The sequence below is a fragment of the Ursus maritimus genome, unplaced genomic scaffold (genome assembly GCF_017311325.1).
Source record: "Ursus maritimus isolate PB19 unplaced genomic scaffold, ASM1731132v1 scaffold_25, whole genome shotgun sequence".
NCBI lineage: Eukaryota > Metazoa > Chordata > Mammalia > Carnivora > Ursidae > Ursus > Ursus maritimus.
In genome coordinates this window covers 36573126-36597697 of record NW_024425008.1, presented here as the reverse complement: position 1 = coordinate 36597697, position 24572 = coordinate 36573126, and the positions used below count along the sequence as shown (strand labels likewise).

Genomic DNA, 24572 nt, shown 5'->3' with positions numbered 1-24572 from the left:
TGCTCTGCCTTGACTGAGCCAAATAACAATAGCAAGAAAAAAACACTGCCATCACAAGAATTCGTGGCTTTTTTCTCTTGCCCTTCATCACTGTTTTGACCTAAAATGCTAGGAGGAAACTTTTCCCAGAACTAGGAAAAGATCTCGGGGCTTTAGAGTAACAAAAAAAAATTTCTAATGTAATGTTTACATTACTTTATAAATTAGTATGTCACCAGCTGACTTTAGACTCTGAGTTCCTTTAAGGCAGTGACAATGTCTTAGACATTTTAGTGGTACTAATACCTAGTACAGTATGTAACATGTAATACTTGCTCAGTAAATGGTTATTAGATGGATGAATGAATATAGTTACAGAATTGGCAGTGACCTTGAATTTACAGTTCACTGTTAGCTACAGAGGACTATGGGATCTTCAGTTTTCTGAACAACTGTGTTACCCGTCAAACCAAAGTCGAACATCTAGTCACTTTAGCAGGGCTTTTTTTCCCATTAGTTCCAAAATACTATATGCTAAACACTTTTAAGAGATGAATTTATCTTTAAGAAATATAGAGGGTTTTTCTTTACTATTACTAAAATGATATTTACATGACAGTTATACTTCATAAAGATAATGTATTTATGTAGGAATTTTAAAACCTGAATATCTATATAGTGAAGGTTTTATAGAATTTTTTAAAATAGAAAACAAAACCGCATGTAGGAGAGCAATTTGAATAATGTATCACTTATCCATATGTCATGGATGGAACAGAGCAAGGAGCCATTGTGATTGTGTATGGGCTGGAGGGAGTTCTTGAAAAGACAAGAGAGATAACAGAATTCATGTCCCTGATGCATAAAACAGTTCTTCACTATTTAATATTAATTTTAAATGCAGATAGTTCAGGATGATAACCAAATCAATACTGAGGACAGAGTGGCTTAGTGGGAAAAATTACTGGGAGAAGAGTGGATATCAGGAGATATAGAATGTACTTCCAAACTGTAACTAACTAGGTAACTTGCTTAAAGTCCCACTGCTAACAAGCTTCAGGTTTCTCATTTATAAAATGGATATTATATACCTCCTTATCTTGGAGATTGACATGAGGTTAAAATGAATTAATGAACATGCAATGTTTTATAAACAAAAACACTATACAAATGTGAAATTAATCTTGTATTCCTGTAGTCCCAAGAATATCTGTGTATTATACTGGGTGAAATGAAGAGTCAATATTTCACTTTAACCTACAAAAATATCAATTTAGTTCTGTTCAGATCTATTTTATAAATAGGTGAATGCATATTTTAAGAAATTTTTTAATTTAGCTTTGACTTTTAAGATGATAAACTTCAGTAATCAGGAAAGTCCTCTTACATAATAACATCATATTCCTTAATGGTGGCAAACAGGCATTATATATTTTCAAAAAAAAAAGTTAGTTGGGTATTTTAAAAATAATAAAAAAGGAACCATATCTTTTTTCAGAACTACCATTCCTGAGGAAGAACTAAATCCAAAGATACTAGCTTTGCAGAATGCTCAGAGAAAGCGAAAAATAGAACATGACGGTTCACTTTTTCAAGCAGTAGGAATTGTAAGTGTGAGAGTACGTTTGTTTTTCTGTTCTAGCTAATGTGCTGTATATAAGTAATTCTTTTCTTCCAAATACAAAAGTTGTGTTTTCAGAGGTTAAACATTGGTTTTCACTTTGTATGCATTATTTCACAAAAATATATCTACTGAATACATGCTCATAAAAATTCCAAACAATACAGATGTATTTTAAGTAAAAAGTGAATTTCTCCGCTCATTCACCACCAGTCTTGTTCTCTTCCCTTTCAGTTACTTTCCCATCTTACCTCCAAAAAACAATAGTTAATGTTAAATCAGGGATGGTGTAATTCATACTGTTATTTTCAGATCATATTAACTAGAAAGCATTTACAGAAACAGTTGTCATAATGAGTGACAAATGATTTTATCATAGTATTAAGAGAAAGAAAAATAATTTAGGGCCGTATTTAAGAAATCTGCCTACATACTGTTATTAAACTGATTTCAGAGTTTTTTGATTTTTAAAAAATTCAGCACAGTAAAATTGAAATAACTTTACTGTTTTTAGGGAACGTTATTACAGCAGCCAGACGATCGTGCAGCTACTACATCACTTTCGTGGAAACGCGTAAAAGGATGCAAATCTAGTGAACAGAATGGAATGGAGCAAAAGACAATTATTTTAATACCCTCTGGTTAGTTTATTCTTTCTACTCTTGAACATCACACAGAGAATTAAAATATATGAAACTTTATTTAGAAGCTTTACTCTCAGTGAGAGTGATTTTCATCCTTTAGCATCATTAAAAGTAATGTTAGCATTTTATCTACTGGCGGTAATGCAGGAATAGCTAATATTTAAAGATGGAACTTTTAATTTTTTGTAATTATCTTTTATATGTCTGTCTGTCAGTATTAAATAGAAACGGAAACTTGTACATTTTTGTCTTTTTGAAAATTGATTTATCACTCCTTTGTGCCATCATTGTGTCCTTTAAATGCTTCTGACATAGCACCAGTAACACTTTATAGCACTTGTTTACATAGCTGTGGTCTTGCCCTAAACCCACAGACTAAACCATAGACTGAAAACCCAGAGCTTATTTGCTTTCATTTTCCTGCAATATTGATAGCATAGTGAGTGTTCAGTAATATTCATTGACTAGGTGAATGAATACTTTGGCGTGTCTTTGTTTTTCAGATTTAGCGTGTAGACTGCTGGGGCAATCAATGGATGAGAGTGGATTACCACAACTGACCAGTTATGATTGTGAAGTTAATGCTCCTATACAAGGCAGCAGAAACCTACTGCAGGGTGAAGAATTACTCAGAGCTTTGGATCAAGTTAACTGAGCTTTTTCATAATCTCATTCCTTTTTTTGGACACTGGTGGCTCATTACCTAAAGCAGTCTATTTATATTTTCTATATCTAATTTTAGAAGCCTGGCTACAATACTGCACAAACATGGTTAGTTCAATCTTGATCCCCTTTCTACTTCATTTACATTAATGCTCTTTTTTAGTATGTACTTTAATGCCAGATCACAGACAGCACGTTTTCACAGTTCCTTGGTATTTAAACCATTACATTGCAGTAGCATCATTTTTAAAATGCACCTTTTTATTTATTTATTTTGGGCTAGGGAGTTTGTCCCTTATCGAATTATTTTTAATGAGATGCCAATATAATTTTTTTTAAGAAGGCAGTAACCTTTCATCATGATCAGTTTAAAAAATTTTTACTCAGTTTTTTCACATTTTACATAAACAATGATTTGCCAGCAGTACATGGTAGCCACAATTGCACAATATATTTTCTTAAAAAAATACCAGCAGTTACTCATGCAATATATTCTGCATTTATAAAACTAGTTTTTAAGAAGAAATTTTTTTTTGGGCCTATGAAATTGTTAAACCTGGAACATGACTTTGTTAATCATATAATAATGATTCTTAAATGCTTGTATGGTTTATTATTTAAATGGGTAAAGCCATTTACATGATATAGAAAGATATGCATATATCTGGGAGGTATGTGACATTTATTTGGATAAAATTCTCAATTCAGAGAAATGATCTGATGTTTCTGTAGTCACTTTGCCAGCTCAAAAGAAAACGATATCCTATCTGTAGTTGTGGAAGTTTATGCTAATATTGTGTAATTGATATTAAACCTAAATGTTCTGCCCACCCTGTTGGTATAAGGATATTTTGAGCAGATTGTGAACAAGAAAAGAAATCATGCTTCGTTAGCAAAATTACCTAGTATGTTAATTTGCTCAAAATTTGATGTTTGGTTTTATGCACTTTGTCGCTATTAACATCCTTCTGTTTTCATATAGAGTTCAATAATTGAGTAATTTTAGAAGCATTATTTTAGAAATATATAGTTGTCACAGTAAACATCTTGTTTTTCTATGTGCATTGTACAAATTTTTCATTCCTTTTGCTTTTTGTGGTTGGATCTAACACTAACTGTATTGTTTTGTTACATCAAATAAACATCTTCTGTGGACCAGGCCCCCTTTGATCAGCTTCTGTGTTAAAATATTTGCTTCAGTGCCTCCAACTCATAAAACTGATTACCAACAATTTAATTATGTTATGAAAATTATATCAATAATGATTATTTCTACATTTTATCACTTTAACGTATACTATGTCCCTAAATGCCATGTTAAGTAAAAGCAAACTATAATGTTCCACTGTAAAAAATAACGCTTTTAGAAAAGAAACTTGTCGTTTATAAACTTATGAACCTATTAAAGTAAAGCCGATTTTAATGCTTTAATCCCAGGTGAATGGGATGAATGAAGCAAATCCTGAACATTACAGTTACATAATGTTGTAAGGGCTAGAAGTGCCTCTAAAGATTTCCAGTCTATGACTAGGCCCAGCCTTGACAGTGTTCTTAGGTGCTGGAATCAACTTCCACATCCTGTGGAGGCCACTTTCCGAAATGACACTCTGCATTTTCCTTGCCTCACTTAATCCCCTTGAGGCTTCCTTGATCTTCCAAGTATAATTTTCTTAGGACCTTTTTGAATAGATTTGCTGTATTTTGATTATAAGGATAGTATATGCCTTTTGAAAATAAAAAATAAACATTAGCAAATTAAAAAAAAAAAAAAAAAGATTTCCAGTCTATTCCCATTTCATAGATGAAGAAATGTAGACCTCAAATAATAATTGACTTGTCCAAGTCTTCAAGGTAATAAATGGTACACCAAAGATTTAAACTTAGGTCTTCTGACTCTAATATGAAACTAGAACAAACTCTGCATTTTTTTGTTTTAATGATACTGTATATATATTTAAAATAACTTTATTCATTTTTTCCTATATTTTGTTTATGGAATAGCTATATTTTCTGATTATTAAAGTAATACAGTCTCACTTTAAAAAATTTAGCACAAAAGGATGAAAAATTACTGTGAACCTCTGCACCTAGAAGTAACAGCAAATGATTTTTATGGACAGATTACATAGGCAGTGCCAGAGCCTTAGGTCCTACAACCTGATGTTATGAAAAAAAAAAATATCCTGAACAAAATGAACTAAGCCCCAGATCTTAGGGGGCTGTTTTTCTCTGAGACTGAAGAAATGTTATTACAATTACATGAAAATTTGGGAACAAAACTTATAATACGAAGACTTACTCTAAGATTTTGGGGACACGTGTGTACTTCACTGTAAATATTACAATCCAAAGTGCGTCTGCGTTTCATTACAGATAGTACAGAGAAGGTATTTTCGAATAAAATAGCTGCTTAATATTTTCAGGTCAAAATACCAAAAATTCTGCTTATTTTGGTAGCAAATTAGCTCTAGTTGAAAACTAGAAGTTTATGTATAGTTTTCAAATAATAAGTGGTCAGATTATGTAATGACCGGGAGTCAGAAAATGACTTCTAAGAGCAATGATTTAAAAGAGAAAGCCACTTTAAAGGAAAGTAGAAGTGGAAGAAATTAAGTACCCACCTCTTCATCATTCAGAAAACAACACCCCCAACCCCCCGCGCCCCGGGGAGTACTTGAAGCTGTTAGAAATAGCAGAACCAGTCCTTCCTTCCCAGCATTTTGTCCTCTCTCTGAGACTGTCACTTCTTTATAATGCCTTTCTCTGAGGTATAACCCTACTCTAGCAACTAGAATTCTGTGTGGCTTTTCTCTCCTTCCTATGCATGCCTATCACTTTCCCACTTTTCTGGTGCTGCTGTGAGTGAATGACCACAGTATTATTTTCACACCTGAAGAAAGTATGGCAAAGGAGTTTAGTGTTATTTTGTTCTTTTGTTCTAAGCCTTCCCTTTAACTTTGGAACTGAAGAGTTCCACAGAGAGCTTACCCCAGCTAAGTACCATGGTTTTTAGATTATGAGTTTAAAATGAATCTGACATCTATTAGGTATCGTATGTTAGGCTCTGTGCTAAGCATTTTGCATGTTATCTCACAATCTTCAAAAAACACCTATGAATTAATATTTATATCTCATTTTATAGATAGGGAAACAGTCTTGGAAAGGTAGCTCAAGGTTCAAAGCATTTGAGCTGGCCATCAGTGACTCCACAGCCCATGGTGCTGAACACTGCAGGGTGCCAGCCAGTTCAGTAGAACATACCCTTTTCCCTGTTAACTGTTTAAATAGCAAACGAGAGAAAGCAGTGGGGTGAAGGTAATGAAGTCATAGAGAACATTGAGAGGATGTCCTAAGCGAGAAATGGCAAGACGTAAATGGAAATGAGTAAAAATGGTGTCCTAAAGTGCTATCAAATTTTGAGTTTGAACTGGAGATTCAGGTGTCTGGTGATGGAGACATTAACTCACAGATAAAAGAGGTGATTTATGGAAAGCCCATTAATGAACTACAAAAGGTTATACCAATGTATGATATGGTTCTCTCAGAGCTGTTTGGCTTAAGGGCATAATAGACATGTCTTTTTAAGTCTGTATAACTTTACAACTACCACTCCAAATAGCTCTTTTCCCCTACAATCTCTAAAATACAGAAAAGATGAGCTTGAAGTTACCGGCTTTGCAGAACTTCAATATTTAGATTCTAAAAGTTCAGATTTCTAATGTAGCAACATCAGAAACAAGTTGCAAAAAAATGGAATCTTTTTTTTTTTTTTAACAATAGGGTTTTGGTTAAATAAAACCTTTGCCAACATGTTGCCAACTGGAACCAACAAAAGTGTAAACAAAAAAATCTTTTACTCAGGTTTTTTTTTTTTTAAGTCTGCCACTAATCACTTCACTCGTATTTCATCCCTTAAAATAGCGCTGAACCTGTTGTCCCAGATCGTTTCACAGATTGTTATTTGATCTGTAGAATTTGATATGAAATAGTCTCCCTGTACTATAAAAGCTATACCTTACCACAAGCCCTCCTATCAAACGCCTTCTGGAGCTTTGTTGTGTTCACACCTTTCAGAGGTTTGGACGTAATTTTCTTACCTGTAGCGGTCGGTTTTATCCAAGACGCTGCCCAGACACCCGGTCTCCTTGTACTATTTAATTTCTTTTACTCCCTTGTCTCGGCTCCATGATCCGGGACGGAGAGGAAAGACAGGTGCCTGAGAGCAGCACTGATCGGACAGACCCCTCAGCGGGGAAAATAACAAGGATGCAGAAGGGACCGGCCACCCCTTCCATCCCTGGTGCCGCTGGTACTACATGATAAGGATGCGAAACACAAGCCGCTGGGAGAAACTTCCCCAAACCCCGCCCGTCGCGCGGCAGGCCCCGCCCCGGTACGTGCTCGGGCGCAGCACCGCAGCCCCGGCCCCCGCCCTCGGCTCGGAGGCCGGGTTAGCTCAGTGGGGCTGCTGCTCCCGGCTCTCGCCTACGTGTGTGAGCTCATGTGGGAGGCGCGGCCCCTCCCGGCTCCTAGCGGGGCGGGCCGGGTGTGCTAGTGGTCAGCAGTGCCCTTTGTCTTGCTGATTTGTCCAATTCTGATGCCTGAGCTTTGCCTAAACTTTTCCTGGGATGAGACGGTTGGGAGAGTCAGGGAATAGAAGCGTGATGTGTTGCGGTGGAGCTGTCTGCGGAACTCCCAAATACTTAGGGGTGTGAAGCTATGCTTCATGGAATAGGAAAATATCTGAGGTCTCCTAACTGATTGGACCTTGCTCAACTATATAACAGGTTTTAAAAATTAGTCATCTACTAATCTGGTCAAAAATAGAGGACTCTTTCGGTTATTTCAATGTATTTCCCATAAGGCACTCAAAGATTTAGTTTATTTTAAATAAAGCTGACTTTGAGATATCCCTGATTAAGTAAACTGGAACTTTAGCTGCCCCTGTGTTTTGTTGTGTTGTTTTGCTTCTTGTTTGCTGTGTTTTTTGAATATTGTGTGCCAGCACCCTACTGAGGCCAGCTATTGAGAATCCTTTGGGAGAAGATCATTGTGTTGGACAGAAGGGAGGTGAATTTATGGAATATGGAGAAGCTTGGGGCAATTAAATTTCATCTCCTGTAATTAGTATGTTAAGATTGTGCAGTTTGTAGTAAAAGCACACAGAAAGGTATTGTTTAAATTAATAACCTCATCTGTGCATGTCCACAGTTGTCAACATTTTACATTTTATTTTAAATTGTTTCCTTCAGGAAAATTCCATTTATGGTTTTTCAAACAATATCCAAGAAAGTAAGAGTCCATTTTTAAAAAGTGATCGAGGTGTTTTAAATATGTTTTACTAATAAAAACTAATATGTAGCCTCAATCATCTTGTGTGTTTGTATTTATTTATTTAGAGAGGTGCCGTTTAAAGAGAGTGCTACAACTCTTTTGGTCTTATGGATGCTTAATCATAAACTGGTGATTCTCCACAGAGCAGAGCAGGCTGGGGGGGGGGTGGGTGGCTGTAATGCTTATCACCAAGGGCAATACATTTTAAAAAGTTGAGAAACCTCATATACATAGCCTCACATGTAGACTAGAAGTCTGTTAAGTCCTTTTAGAGATCTATGAAACATTAAAACATTAAGAAACACTATATAGAGATCCTTTTCAAATATTTCTGGATAATATTATTTGTTCTTTCAAACAGATTTTTTTTCTGATGGTTCTACACACAACTGCTATGACAAACGTTAAGAGCTTTGAACAGCTGTGGGGTAAACCATCATAAACTGTTTCCTGATTTCCCAGCCTGCTGGTAGAATACTGAAAGCAAAAACAAAAGCATAAACAAAAATGAGGTATTAACACTACAAATTACAGAGGAGCCAGCAGAGCCTGCGTAGGCGCTATGCCTCCTCCCAGGCAAATTCGACTGCAAATATTTGCCACCCCTGTGAACTTTCATGTCACTACACCTTTAGCTTTCTTACTTTTTCTTTTTTCTTTTTCTTTTTTTTTTTTTTTTTGAGCTTCCTTGGTCATTTATGGATGTCTCATCTCCCCTACTGAAGTTCTTAGTTCCTTCCAGCATGATTCCGTATGATTCATCTTTGATTGCTCTTTAAAACCTTCCACTCTGTTTGCACAAGGACAACTCACACCTGATTAAAGGTGGGAGAGGATCTCGGGTGACAAGGGAACCAGAGAAGAATTATGACCACAGAAAGAGAATGGGGAAAACAGGACTATCTTCTAGTCTTCCAGTGAAATCCACTCACTTTGTAAACAATTACTGAGGGTTGAGTGAGTCCAAGGTCTTTGCTACGTTCACAATGTTTGTTTCCTCTCAAGTTCCTACGTTGAAACCTAACCTCCAAGATGATACTATTAGGAAGTAGGGCCTCGGGGCAGTGATTAGGTCATGAGGGTGGAGCCTCATGAAAAGGGTCTCTTTTGTAAGGACACAAATCCCTTTCAAGAGGCTCCACCCTCATGACCTAATCACTGCCCAGAGGCCCCACTTCCTAATACTATCATCTTGGAGGTTAGGTTTCAACATATGAATGCTGACAGCCTCTCCTGAGAGCTCCATTGCTTCCTTTGGCTACGTGAGGATTCCCTGAGAAGTCAGAGATCTGCAACTGTAACAGGGTTCTCACCAGTGTCCAGAACTGTGAGGAATAAATGTTTGTTATTTATAAGCTCCCCAGTTTATGGTGTTTTTCTTAAAACAGCTTGAACAGACTAGGACAATGCTAAGACCTGCGGGTGATACAAATATTCGAGAATGTGGTGCCTACCATCAATGGCCCATTCTATGAGCTACTCACACATTCAACTGTTATTGGGCAAAACATGATTGAAAACTAAATAGAATGTTTATTGGCCATTTAAGATGTTCTGAGTCACCATTACCTTTTCTTTTCATGAATTGTTTCTAGTTTGATAATCTGTATCCAGACTACACTGCTCCCCACAGGAACCTCAAAGTTGGCCTCTGAAAAACTTAACTGTGCTCCAAATGATTCATCATATGTCCTCCAAAAGTCTCCACCTCCTGCATTCCCTGCTCAGTGTCCCAAACCAATCCCTGGAGGTCACCTGTCACTTACGACCTTATCCACCACACCCAGTCTGACTCAGTTCTTTTCTTTCCTTAAATTTTCACTATGGAAACTCTGAACATGTACAAAAGTAAAGAGAATAGTATAATGATGCCCAAGTCTCTGCTCTTGGGCTCCCTGGGAAGTAGACTCTGAGATGCAGACCGCAGGTCATGTATTAGTGCTTTAAGGGACAACATGAGAAAGCAAAAAAGCAGAAGTGCAGAGGGAGAAACTGAGCTGAAATGCAGTCCCAACAAAGATCTTCAGCAGCCATATGTGGAGCTCTGGACCTGGGACAGTCCTTGAGCGTTGTCCCAAGTTACAGAGAGGGCTGGGGCCTTTACACCCTTACACTCATCGGTCATTGGATGGGGGAGTTACACCTTTAAAAGCATCTCCAGGAAAATGGCAGTCTGAGGAGCTCCATGGACTTGCTCAGCAGTGAAACAACTACAACTGGCAAGAATTTTTTAAAAATACCATTTAAAGTCTCTTGAAATTATCTGAAGAGAATACAGCAGATGAAGAAAATTTTATTCAAGAAAATATACTCAATCTTGGTAAGAACAGGAAGAGTTAGTGACACTTGAGCCAAGACCTGCTGCCTCCCCCACCCTGTTCAGTATGACAAAAGCTCAACTCCAGGTGGGTGTGGCCAAGAAAGGGCTCCCTCTTCCCCTACATCCCAGTAAAGGGCTATGGTATCTCTCTGGGAGGGCCAGGCTGCCAGCACTTCTCATCCTCTTTAACTTCATGTTGCAAAGCCTAAATTCCAGGCAAGTACAACCTGGAGATTGGAGAGATTTGGAACTCCTTTCTTTCTTTCAGACAGTATTCATAGGACAGGCTCTATCCCAGGTGCAGCAGGCCAAGAGTGCTAGGACCCCAATTTCTTTCACCCCAGCTCACATGTAAGCTGGGAGTTCCATGCCAGCAGAGGCAGCCTGAGAAGAATAGAGACTACTGCCCCCTCCCAGAACCCTGCTCCTGAAGCAGAGGTATCATTCTGAGAGAAGTGGGCCTCTGTCCCCATCCCCAGCTCCATAGCAGTGGCTCAGAGATTTTGCCCCGGGGGAGAGAAAGTCCATTAGAACAGAGAACTCAGAAGCTCTCCCCACAGGAATGGACTTTATTTGGAAGAGGGTGAGAAGATTCAAACCCAAAGGTGCTCTTGAAAAGAATGGATGTTTTGGTGGTAAGTAATTAAGAGGAGGCGGACAGCTCTATGGCAGCCACAAGTTAAACTACAGGCCAACGAGTTTACCAGAAAAAGCCAAGGAAAGAGACAACTAAGAGACGCCCTCCTTGGATCAGAACAAGCCTCAAAGACTACCTCTGCAAAGGAGCCTAAATGTAATTGGCTTAGACTATGAAGCAATTCATGCCCCCAAGACATTGTCAAAAGCAATCGAGCAATCAATAGGCAATTACTGGAGCCTAATGGCTGGGTGTGATAACAACAGAGTCAGGCTCTTTTAGTAGAGAGATCTGGAAGAGAGACAGACAAAGAAAGCCTTGCTAAAACCACTATCATCCCAGGTAACCGTGTGCAAAGCTACGGCTGTACCCTCCGGGTAGTTACTTAAGAGGCTTCACCTCCTGGGGGAAACGGACTTCACTAAAATAGTCCAGTCAGGTCACTAAACAAATAAACAATGAAACAAAAAAACAACAAGACCCATGGGAAAGGGGGAGCAATCAGTATTCAGAACTGCTACAGTAAATTATATATATACTAACAGTAAATATTTTGGTATCTTAACAACAGGTACAGAGCCATACAATTGTGTATTGGCATCAATTAGGCCTGCACATTTGATATGTGACAAAAGTAAGTGACTTTTTAGATCATTAGGGAAAGGATGGACTATTCAATTGGAGGTGCAAGGAAATTACACATATGGAAAATACATATACAGACATATATGCAAAAAAGTGAAATTGGATCCTTCACTCGTAGCACACATTGAAATAATTTTTACATGGATACAGTGAATTAAAAGTGAAAGGCAATGCTTTAAGACTTTTGGAATAAACTTGTGGCAGCAATGTTGGCAGTTCAACAAAGATTATGCACCTCTTCCATAGATCGGAGCTCTCAGCCCAGTTAGGAACGTTTCCCAGGTCTCCTTGCCTTGTGGTAGGACTATGTGAGTGACTTTTAGATAACAGGATGTGGACTGAAAGAGTGTACACCAGTGCTTCCTAAACTGTCTGTGGTAATGGACAATTTGTATCCAATTTATTATCGATTAATAATTTGTTTTGTAAACAAAAACAAAAACAAATAAATTACCAGAAAAATTGATATTTAAAAAGTCAGACCAAATGCAAGCCCCTTTTTTAGTATTAGATTTAACAGACATAAAATTACTTTGCCAGATTGCTATTAAAAGTTTACAAATACTTATTCTTAATTTCCGTACTATTGAGTGATGGAAAGGTAATAAATAGTTCGTGGACTAGCAGAGGTTAGCAGACCACCTGTTGAGTATACACCACATCTAGGCATGGCTCATAAAGTTGTCTCATGCAGTCTTTCACATTCTTTCTTCTCCCCTGTCTACAGACTAGATGTCTATGCTCAGGGCGACTTTTTTTTTTTTTTTTTTTTTACAGATTTTATTTATTTATTTGACAGAGATAGAGACAGCCAGCGCGCGAGAGAACACAAGCAGGGGGAGTGGGAGAGGAAGAAGCAGGCTCCCAGCAGAGGAGCCTGATGTGGGGCTCGATCCCAGAACGCCGGGATCATGCCCTGAGCCGAAAGCAGACGCTTAACCGCTGTGCCACCCAGGCGCCCTTCAGGGCGACTTTTAAAAAACCAATGGCTGAAGACCGCAGAGGTTTCATCAGTCTGGGTCCCTGGATGACTTCTCCGAGCAGAACCCTTCCTGCCCCATCTTACCATTAATTGAAACTAATGGGAAAAAAATTTTTCTTTTTTGTCAAGCTACTGAGCATTTAAGTTTATTAAGTCACACTACTGGCACTAGCTCAGCTAATAATAAAATATAGGGAACATATTTATAGACAAAAGTCCTTATTGGAAAAGACTTAAAAATTGACTACACTAAAAATAAGAATCTCTGTACATCAAAAATCAGCATAAAGATAGTAAACAAAAACAAATCAGCCTGGGGAAAGATATTTATAATACATATAACATATACCAGTTTAGCATTCAGAATATATAAGGTGATCCTACCAATCAATATGAAAAAGGCGAACCATCCAATTGAAACATGGACAAAATATATGAGCAGGCATTTCATAGTAGAGGGACTAGGAAACAAATTAGAATTTAAGAAGCTGCGCAACCACATTAACAATCAGAGAAATGCATGTTAAGACCACAATTAGATATCAAGTTTCTGAGATGGTATGGCTGAATTTGTAACTGCCATATGCAGATAGTGAAGTGAAAATCAGTTCAGCCGTGCTACGAAAACAATTTGACATTATCTTTTAAAGTTTTATAATTACACCCATTATCATCTAACAATTCTACTGTATGATGATGTATATATACTGCCGTAAGATGTAAGTAGAACTGCCAACTTTGGCAAACAAAAATAAAGGACATCCTTTAAAATACAGTTAAACTGTGTATACGATAAACAATGAGTAATTTCTAAATTTTATCTGATATTCAAATTTAATTTGGCCTCATCTACTTTATCTGGCAACCCTACAAATAAGAGGAGCCATGTACAAAAGTGTTCATAGTAGCATTGTTGATAATAGTAAGATCTACAACCCACCTAAATTTGCACAGAGGAAATAATGGATAAACTATGTATTCACACAACAGAACATTAGGCAGCAATGAAAATGAGTGAACTACAGCTATGAATAAATCTTAGAAACATTATTTAATGTAAAAAGTAATTCAAAGACCATATATATTAGAAATTGAAAAAAAAAGTAAAGTAAAAAAAGTAAAAGAAAGGGGAGTGGTGCTTGGCTGGCTCTGTTGGTGCTACTCTTGATCTCTGGGCCATGAGTTCAAGCCCCAAATTGGGCATAGAACTTACTTTTAAAAAATTGCAATACCATTTTCATGACTCAAAACCAACCACAACTAAACAATATGTTGTTTAGAGATCCATACACATGTCATAAAGTACATACAAGAGAATGAAAAGCAAAACAAAGTAGTCGTTACTAAGGTAGTGGTAGAGGCAGGAGAATAGGTTAGAGGAGGAGTTCACAGGTTAATGTGACAGAGTTGGTAATGTTTTCGTTCTACACAGGTAGAAGGTACACAAATACTCTTTCATTGCTATGCTTCTTATCTAAGATATGCTACAAAAGATTTTCTGTATTCATAAAATATTACATAAAATTTAAACAATAGATCAACAATCAGGAGAGTTAAGTGAGTTGAACGGATCTACAGACAGATCGTCTAATGCTTTCTATTATACTGGGATACCACTCCTGAAGGATAAATATAGCATGCCCTACAATCTGAAAATGGCGAAAAGGACAAAATACAGCTCCATATCTAGCTCCAGGGAGAATCTAAGAGGTGGGGCTCACAGAGAGCCCATCAAGCCAAATAATCGATAAATGTAAATAAATACTTTCCGCTAAGTACTGCGCTAGATTATTATGATTATAGGGGGTGGGCGGCGACGTTCACAAGTTTCTCAACTTGCGGTTGCAGAAGACTGCTACGGTTACAACGAGAGACACATTAAGCACTATATTATGTGGTTGTAGACTGTGACAGAATGAGTCCAGTCCATTTCCTAGTAAACCGTCTTTAGATCCTGTTTCCACGAGGAGGTAGGTTGAAGATCGGGAACTGCTCTTGCCTAGCTATAGAAGTTGACTTCTGTCACACTAGGGTCACTTTAAAGGAAAGTGATAGTAAGGGTAAAGCCAATTTACACAAGCTAGCCTAATGCAAACCTAAAATCCTTCTTGGGCTCACAGAACGCTTGAGATATAAACCTTTTCAATGAAATTTGAAGGACTGACCTTAACCCTAGGTTAAGGGGAGTTGAGCAGGTAAAACGCACAGGAACCCAAGCATGCGCAGTAAGCAAAACCACGTTGCGCACGAGTCCGGCTGGAGGCGGAGCTAACGGGGCCGGAAAATACGTCCCGGAGCGCAAGTGCGTCACGTATAGGGGGCGGCACGTCCGGTCCTGGTTTCCTCGGCTACAGCGGCGGGGTGAGCGGCGCGTGGCGTGTGGGCATCGCAGGCATGGGGACTCCTCCAGGCCTGCGGACTGACTGCGAGGCGCTGCTCAGCCGCTTCCAGGAGACGGATAGTGTGCGCTTCGAGGACTTCACGGAGCTCTGGAGGAGTATGAAGTTCGGGACCATCTTCTGGTGGGTGTTTGTACTCTGCTGCCCGCCTCTCTCCCTGGTCGGGGGTGGCGTAGGAAGCTGCTTGCTTCTCCAACGCATCGCAGCACCTGAGAAAGGCGGCAGCCTCAGAATGCTGCCCCCAGCTATCCTGGGCCTTCTTTCTGGGCACTTTCATTGGTTTCGGCTGCATCCTTTTGCGGCCGCCTGCAGAGTATGTTATTTCTGCCTGGCCGTCGTTCTAAACCCTCTTCTCCATCTCCTCTGCCTCACCCTGGCCTAGGTCACCCATCGTTTGCCTTCCTCCAGTGCTGTTCTCTTAGAAACCCATGTATAAACACAAAACAAACACCTAAGCAAGGACAAACCGCTGCACGACTGAATTCATTTTTCATACAACAACCAACTTTCTAAAGTGTGAATTTTATCTTGTCACTCCCCTGCTTACCACTCCAGTGGTTTCCATTGCCCTTAGGATAAAGCTCAAATGCCCTAGTATGCCCGGCAAGACCCTCCCTCACTGACCTCAGCCCATCTCCGCGGCGTTATCTGCCGTTCCCCTCCAGGCACTCACTTGCTCCATTCTGCCTGTGGCCCTCTTCAGGCGTTTCCAAAGCCTGTAGCTTTCCCCCGGCGCTTTCTGTTAGGCCACCTTTTTCTTCACTCAGTTTTAAGCTCAAATGGCAATTCTTTAGGGAAACCTTCCTTTGCCCTTCTAGAGTAAGCAAAGCGTTCATACTCTGTTTTTCCTACAGCACTCTCCTTACTTTATCTGTGGACTTATCACAAGTTATTGTAAAGTGGAGTGGAGTGGAGTGGTTAAGAGCAGATTACTGAGTCCCACTGCCTGATACTGAATCAGAGTCCACAGAGTAACTTTGGGGAGGTTGCTTGCCTGAGCTTCCATTTCTGTAGAATGGAGACAGTGATAATCATATTGTAGTTCTGAAGGTTAAATGAGCTAATATATGTTAAATGCACTCTAAGTACTCCCTAAATATTCATTATTATTGCTTTAAAATTTTCCTTCCACTCAGTAGAGCTCTGAGGACAGTGGATGAATTTGGTATCCATTAGCATAACATATATAATATTGAAAAAGCTAAATAATTGGCTGAATGAGTTCTTATGATTAAAACTGTGTTTTCCTGAATAAAAAGTAAAATCTTTTTTGTCTTAATATAATAATTACTAATGTAATTTGTACATTGCATGGTTTGAGGATAGAGAGCTATTTGTTGTACAGTTAATGAAAGGAAAAGGGCTGATTTTTAAAAAAGATTTTGTTTATTAGAGAGCATGAGGGGAGAGGGAGAATCAGGTTCCCCTCGGGGCTCTATCCCAGGACCCCAGGATCATGATCTGAGCTGAAGGCAGACACTTAACCCACTGAGCCACCCAGGTGCCCTGGAAAGGAACTAATTTTTTTTTTTTTAAGATTTTATTTATTTGACAGAGCGAGAACACAAGCGGGGGTGGAGCAGGCAGAGGGAGAGGGCGAGGGAGAAGCAGGCTCCCCCGCAGACCAGAGAGCCCGATTTGGGGCTCCATCCCCAGACCCTGGGATCGTGACCTGAGCTGAAGGCAGTTGCTTAACCAACTAAGCCACCCAGGCGCCCCAGGAACTAATTTTTTAATGGCTGCTAAATGTGATGTGTTTATAGCTTAATTTATTTAATCCATATAACAACTCCGAAAAGCAGGTGTATAATTATCCTTGTTTTATAGAAGGGGAACTTGAGACTTAAGGATCCTGGTTAAGTAATCTCCATTACCACACAGCTAGTAGGTGGTAGAGCAAATATTGAAACCTGTATGTCTGCCTGCTTCCAAAACCCATGGTCTTCCAGTGCATCTCCCCTGAAGAGTGGCAGTTAAGGAAAATTTTCCTGGGGTTACCTTAATATTTAGCTAATGAGGAAAAACTAAGTGAGAAAAAAAGTAGGGACTACTTGAGTAGTGATGTTATTTCTTTAGAAATGGCTTTGGTTGCTAATTCTACAGTAGATATTTTGCATTCTTTTAGTATATTTTTTATTTGAAGAGCCCAGGCTTTAGGAGTATAGGGTGGTCTGCTTTCCTAATCTGCTCCTTTACTTGGCGAGCTTTACTCTGCAGAATTGGGAGGAGAGCATGGGTTAGGTTGTATTGTGGTTCTCTAACTTTTTCACCAAGGTGTCTCAAAGACAAATGAGATGTAGGGTGAATCCCTGAAAGTATTGGGGAAAATCTCCATTATATATTAAAATGCATGTAATTTTTTGTATTTTATTCTGTAATATAACCATGCTTATTTTAATGTTTTAAATGTTTAAAATTCTTAACCTGGGAATAATTTGTAACCCCTCCCTTTTTGCTCCCCAATTCAGCAAGTAAACTTGATGTTTTAGAAGGAGCATGATGTTTACCTAGTGTATGCCTATGCCTCAGGGTAAGAAGCACAGGAGAAAATTAGACCATGCTTGATCATGAAAGGATCAGATGTGGAATGCCCATTCAGTTTCTAGCAGCTGCGAGGATATACCTCTTCTAATTTTTGTTCGTTACTTATTTACTGAAAGTCATAATATGTTTTTTCTTTGTTTCCTAGTGGTAGAATGAGAAATTTAGAAAAGAACATGTTTACAAAAGAAGCATTAGCTTTGGCTTGGCAATATTTTTTACCTCCATACACCTTCCAGATCAGAGTTGGTGCTTTGTATCTGCTATATGGATTATATAACACCCAACTATGTCAACCAAAACAAAAGGTAATACTTGTTTTCCCTCAGCAAAATAGGAAAATAGGTACCATGTTTTCACAGCAAACTGATTTTAATGGGAATACCAGTGTTGCAAAATTATAATAACATTTGTAAAAAACAATTTACCTTTATTAACAGTTTTTTTACTCTTCCTGTTTGTAGATTAGAGTTGCCCTGAAGGATTGGGATGAAGTTTTAAAATTTCAGCAAGATTTGATAAATGCACAGCATTTTGATGCAGCCTATATTTTTAGGAAACTACGACTAGACAAAGCATTTCACTTTACAGCAATGCCCAAATTGGTATGTTGTCTAAAATAGATCTTTGTCAAAATGAGAAATTATGCTTCATGGTTCATAAAGCACCTCAGTTTCCATAAAGTGGAAAAGATATTATGTAATTTCTAATACTTGTAGGAAAGTTTCTTAAAATAGGAGAAAATGCTTTCTGATTACTTTTTTTTGCAAACAAAAATTTAGTCTCTGCTTTTAAATGCAGTGTGTTTCTAAATGCCATTTATTAAATTGTTAGAAGAGGAAATTCGATCTGGCATCTGCCATTTGCTTATTTCTTTATTCAGACATCAGGTTACTGAAAGAGCACCAAGGAATTCTAATGTTAGTTGGTGAAAAGTTGAAACTTCCACTAATAAAATATATTTCTTCAGTCTTAGCGACAGTTGAGACACTAGATTAAAAGAGCATTAAGTCCTAATTCTGGTTCTGAATCATCAGCTGGCAAATCATGTAACTTGTCTGAATACCATCCGAATTTATAAGCATATAGCATGGCATCTTAAAGGTTATTTTTAAAGTCTAATAGTCTTTGGAAAATGGATTATCTAAAAAATATCTTTTAAAAGACATTCATTATCATATAGCTATCATATAGGATGAAGAAGAAAATTCAACGAGCTGAAGTTACAGAAGAATTTAAGGACCCAAATGATCGTGTAATGAAACTTATCACTTCTGATGTATTGGAGGTAAATTTGTTTTTTTATGGCCTTGAAATTAAAAAAAAAATTGTTTTATTGTTAACTATATATTGAAGTTATACCTTCATCTATGGGATACTGAAATTTTTCTAATGATTTTAACCAATCATAGAATGCTTATTGTTCCTCCAAAGTATCAGAAATAATACATCCTAAATATATGAAAATTTACGGAATAAATCTTGAAACTCAGTGAGAAGCAAAAAGATGTTTCTACATCTGACTGTACTTGGCCTCATTTAGATTCAAATACTGAAACCACCATTTGTATTTGACTTTAGATAGGTCATAAAACAAAAATTTAAAGTGACTTTATTTTTATTTTTTAATATTATGTATTAATTTCCTAAGTTCCTTTTTAAAATGTTTATTTAAAAACCCATTGAAAACAATGGGGCTGTTCTGATAAAACAAAAACTTGAAGTCAAGAATTATGGATAAGAGGCACAGTCTTAAAGCAGTTTTACCATCTAATTTTATTTTGGTATTTTATTTCGGTTGTTCAGTATTGAGGGAAAAAACAATCTTCTTTCACGTGGATCAGTAGTGAGACTCATAGAATTTTACATGCGTGGAAAGGCACCACCCAGAGATTAAAACAAAACCCATTACAGGACTACAGCCTTGTAATCTATGATATATTTACATTTCAAAAGAATGGATATATATATATATATATACACACACACACACACACACACACACACACACATAAAGGGAAAGAGAGTTCTCGTGAGTGAGTGAGTCTAACCAGGTAGCAGCCTTGGTCAGGTTTTTTAATTCCTTTGAGCCTTAGTTTCCCCTTCTTTAATATTAGGATTACCATCCTTATTTCATCCAATTGCGAGAATTGAAACCAAATTATGCCTGAATAATGCTGAGGATGTCATGTGGCACATAGTAGGCTCTTGATAGATACTACTTTATTTTTTTTCTCAACTCTATTTGATCTTTTCATGTATCAGGAATGAAAGGAGGGATCAGATCTTCGATTTGCTCAAATGTTTCTCTGTGTTTTAGATGTCACCATATTCTAATAGCTTCAGCCTGTCAGATTTCATCTATGATGTTTGTGATTAAGGTAGCAAATTGATTTTTTAAAAAATATTTATTTATTTATTTATTTATTTATTTATTTATTTATTTGAGAGAGAGAGGGAAAAAGTGTGTGTGTGTGCATGTGCAAGAGCTGGGGAAGGGGCTGAGGGAGAGACACCCTCAAGCAGACTCCCCACTGAAATGTGGAGCAGGTCACGGGGATCAGTCTCAGGACCCATGCGATCATGACTTGAGCTGAAATCAAGAGTCAGATGCTTAACCAATTGAGCCACCCAGGCAGCCCAGCAAATTGATTTTTGAAAGTACTCTGGGTATGCTCTGTAAAATAACTATTTTTAAGCAAGAATTGTTAATTTGAGATCTATTAGATCCCAGTGGCCTTCAGATGGTCCATGTGTCCTTTTCCCCCATATTGTGTGATCAACTGTCGTACATATGGATGTGTGGTTAGGTTGAGGTACCATAACTACCTTCACATTTTCAAAAGTGTTCATGCTCCACTCCCCCCCCCCACCAATAGATAAGAATTACTGCGTTAGAAGGAAGTTGTTTACTAAATGTCTAAAGACATAGTATAGTGCAGGAGCTAACAAGATGTTTTGTATAGATTATTTTATTCCTCATAATATCCCTGCCAGATAGGTGTTTTAAACAATTTTTAATTATTTGTTAAACTTCAAGTTTATATTTAGGCTTAGGGTAAGGAGTCAATTAGGAGAGGTTGTATGGAAGGAGGAGGTGCAAGCTTCCTGCTGTAGAGGAGGTAGGCAGTCTGATTGAAGCCCAGTGGAGAGATTAGCCTTGACCAGGAGAAGGCATAATTCTTTTGAAACTTGGGGAAAGGAGGTGAAAATGGATTCATATGATTTGTTGTGAAGAGGAAAAGTAGAAGGCAAACAGAACTGATAGGCTGACCTTTAAGAGAGGGCATTGGGGGTTCAAGGAATTGAGAATAGAGAAAGTTTGGAATAGCCACTGTGAAGAACAAAAGGTTTGGGATACCAGAAAGGGTTTGCCAGGGAGCACTGAGGTTAATCATAAAGGGGCAGAGGATGTTTTAGTACAGCAAGACATTGCATTGTTCTTTTCCATATTCTCCTAGTGAAAGAGATGATTGAATCAAATTGGTTATAATTTTTGGTTGTGGACTAATAATGGTGGTAGAATGTTAATTTTTTTCTCAACATACCTTCTTAAACATGCTTTATTTTAAGTTCTTTTACTCTGTGAATTAAAGGTTCTGAAAGTGTTGATGTGAGGTTCCTCTGTTTTAAAAAAAATTGTATATGTCAGCAAACAGGTATGGAAGATTTTAGAGAACAGAGCTGAGGTGATGCACAAAGCCATGTCCTTTTAGGGTGATTGGGGAGGAGGGTCAGAAGGGCTAAGCTATGGAATGCCAATTCCTAGAAGCTTCTGTGTGAAGTTATCCTGACTATCTAGGGTCTTTGGCTGCCAAAGATCTGCTTTGAGAGCCTTATCACTCTATCCTGTCCTAGTGTAGTCTTTGACCCATTCTCACTGATAATCCTTACGTTTCCTCTGCGCAAATGCTGTTAAGTCTGCCTGTCAGCACCTGCATTTTTGTCCACTCATTAATTCCAGTTTTGTGGTTAAGGAGGCACAATCAAATGAAAAGAATAGGACCAGAACTTCTGATTTTTGTTGAATCACTGTATTGGGGAACTGAAACTAATATAACTTTGTATGTTAACTATAATGGAATTTAAAAAAGTATATGGGGAAAAAGAAACTTTTGATTTTCAATTTTAACTCTGCTACTTAAATAGGACCTTGAGCCATTCATTTCATTTCTGAGTCTTTATGTATGTGGTTGTAATAATGGCTATGATCTGTTGAGTTTTCAGCATGCACCAGGACCTATGTTAGACGTTTTATGTTGTTATCTCACTAATAATCTTAGTAACCCTGTAAAGGAGGTGGTATTTCCTAATTTTAAAAACAAGGAAACTGAGGTTCAGAGAAGTTAAGTAATTTCCGTAAAGTACAGGTAAGGTGCAGACTGGATTTGATTGTCCAAGCCTGTAAGGCTCTAGAGTCCACGTACTTTGTTTTATTTCTTAGTCCTTTACCTTTGTATAGTGCTTTACATTTATGGAACAGTCCCACTTGTATAAGCTCGCTTAATACTTTTGCACTGGGTTAGATGGCATCGCTTAATTTTGTACAAATGTGGAATGTGATTCCCATATTGAGGGATTTGCTCAAAGTCACAATCTAGCAAGTGACAGAACTCAGGCTCAAAACAGGTCCAGCTAGTGGTCTTTCCCCTGTATTGTATTGCATGTAGTAAAATATAGGAGTATAGTACACGGTAAGCTGTACAAAGTGAGGGGCTCGCCATGTCTGGACACTGTTCTCCTGTGAAGATCCTGCATGTGAGCGCTCGCCGCTGCCCAGCAGTTTCTCATTGCTTGAACAGGTATCTGTCGATTCCATCAAAACCTACCGGAAATGAATGGAGTAGCCTAACTTGGGGATGACTCAGATGTTGCAGAAGTCATCTGTGATGGAAATGTTAGTAGTTCTTTGCTGGTCTTTGAGCTAAGTCTCAATACCGGTCTTACCTGATTTCTCAAGTCTGCCTATAATGTGTTCTCCTTACCCCATAGACCTGCCCATTTGGCTGGAGGTTTCTGGGGAATGAACGTCTAAATAATAAGTGATTCCTCAAATGTTGTTGTAAATTGCCTTCCGTTTCTTTTAATCCTGGATCTTACTAGTGGACAAATGATGAAGCTTATAGGCACGGAGGCGTTAAGATTTGTGAAAGTCAGCACATCTCTGTGAGGATTGGCTGAGAGTTGTTACATAGGAATTTATGGCTGAACATAAAGAATTATGTAAATATCTTTGAAATGATAATATGAAATTTTAAAAAATGTGATCTTAGCTATCATTAGTGATATTTAATGATGTTACACTACAAATAATTTTTGCTGTGTCCTGTTTTTTCCCTGCATCTCTCCATACAGTGTACATCAGTCAGTGTTTGTTGAGTTAAATTCAGTGAATCATTATCTCTGGAAAGCAGCCTCTTCATTAATAAAGTTGTACCATTTTGGTTGCATGATTATATTATTTTCAATATATTGTAGCATATTATTCCTTATCAACTTAGTCGTTTTATTTTGTGTTGGTTTTGCCTTTAAGTTTTGCCTCAAAAACTGTAATAAAAGACTCATCTTTTCACTTTTAGGAAATGCTGAATGTTCATGATCATTATCAGAACATGAAACATATAATTTCAGGTGATAAATCCAATCCAGACAAAGCACTCAGCTTGATAAAGGATGATTTTTTTGACAATATTAAGAACATAGTTTTGGAGCATCAGCAGTGGCACAAAGACAGAAAGGTATGTGACTGCCTGTTTGCCACCTCACCATTGTATTTGCATTGAACACTAGTGGCTGGACATGGGTGAGAAAGCTGAGAGGCAGCTTAGTTGAGTGGCTACATTCTTCAGGAGTTAAGATTTCGAGGACTTTATTTTTCTAGCTCTGGCTTTGCCAGTTATCAGCTATGTGATGTTATTTAACCTTACAGACAGATTTTGTTATGTTATTATATAAGTAAACAATGATAATAACAATTCTATGGTATGTGTTAAATAATATACATTATGTATAGTATCAGTGTAACTGTAGAGGAATAAATAATCTTGGTATACCACAGATTTATTATAATCTTTATAATTTAGCATTTTCCAGAGGTCTCACACTGGCAGTCTTTGGGTCAAATCCTATACACAGGTGTGGTTTGTTTGACACAGTGTTGATCCTAACATTGTTTAAAAAAGTTGAGTTAATCACTAGAATTTAAATTTTTGTGACTTCATTTGAAATTCCAGACATCCAGCTTCCTTAAAAGTCAGTGGTTTGGAGGCACGTGGGTGGCTCAGTCAGTTAAACATACAACTCTTGATTTTGGCTCACGTCAAGATCTCAGGGTTGTGAGATCAAGCCCTGTGTTGGGTTCCGGGATCAGCGCAGAGTCTGCTTGAGATTCTCTCCCTCTCCTTCTGCCCCTCCTCCCATGCACATGCTCTTTGTCACTCTAAAATAAATAAATAAATCTAAAAAAAATTTTAAAAAAATCAGTGATTTGGTAACACTGGTCCCATTTTTCTACATGGCACAGGCTGTTAGGCCTGAGTTGTGGCTTCTTCCATTGTGATCGGCATGCTCTCCCTGCCCTGGTTTACCCATTTACAAATGTCATCAACACAAGTCTTCAGTTTAGTTTTCTGATCCATGTACTGTTGCTAGGGCTGCCCATTTTCCACAGTAACTTTTTCACCTAGAGAGACTTTTTTACTCTGGAAACCTTGTGGCCAGCCTTGCTAAATTTAACTTTGAAACCACTACTCCATCTTATTTTCGTAAGTACTTTTAGGAAAAAATAAAAGTAAAACAAGCAATTTC

At 37.9% G+C, this 24572-nt stretch overlaps 2 protein-coding genes and 1 long non-coding RNA gene across 4 annotated transcripts in view; 2 read left to right on the top strand and 1 right to left on the bottom strand.

The window, feature by feature from the left end:
• HIF1A (hypoxia inducible factor 1 subunit alpha) overlaps nt 1-4067 on the top strand; it is a 41346-nt gene extending 37279 nt beyond the window's left edge. For both annotated transcript variants that reach the window (XM_008701176.2, XM_008701170.2), the window contains 3 exons: nt 1478-1586; nt 2115-2241; nt 2748-4067. In XM_008701176.2, coding sequence (XP_008699398.1) covers nt 1478-1586; nt 2115-2241; nt 2748-2899 — 388 coding nt within the window. In that variant the 3' untranslated portion in view covers nt 2900-4067. The remainder of the gene's footprint in view (nt 1-1477; nt 1587-2114; nt 2242-2747) is intronic.
• LOC121105229 overlaps nt 1-15061 on the bottom strand; it is a 65088-nt gene extending 50027 nt beyond the window's left edge. The window contains exon 1 of the long non-coding RNA XR_005837697.1: nt 14991-15061. This is a non-coding gene — a long non-coding RNA (uncharacterized LOC121105229). The remainder of the gene's footprint in view (nt 1-14990) is intronic.
• A 52-nt stretch (nt 15062-15113) lies between these two features.
• SNAPC1 (small nuclear RNA activating complex polypeptide 1) overlaps nt 15114-24572 on the top strand; it is a 28930-nt gene continuing 19471 nt past the window's right edge. Inside the window, exons 1-5 of the mRNA XM_008701161.2 lie at nt 15114-15347; nt 17914-18073; nt 18230-18370; nt 18949-19053; nt 23345-23503. Of these exons, the coding sequence (XP_008699383.1) occupies nt 15220-15347; nt 17914-18073; nt 18230-18370; nt 18949-19053; nt 23345-23503 (693 nt within the window). The 5' untranslated portion in view covers nt 15114-15219. The remainder of the gene's footprint in view (nt 15348-17913; nt 18074-18229; nt 18371-18948; nt 19054-23344; nt 23504-24572) is intronic.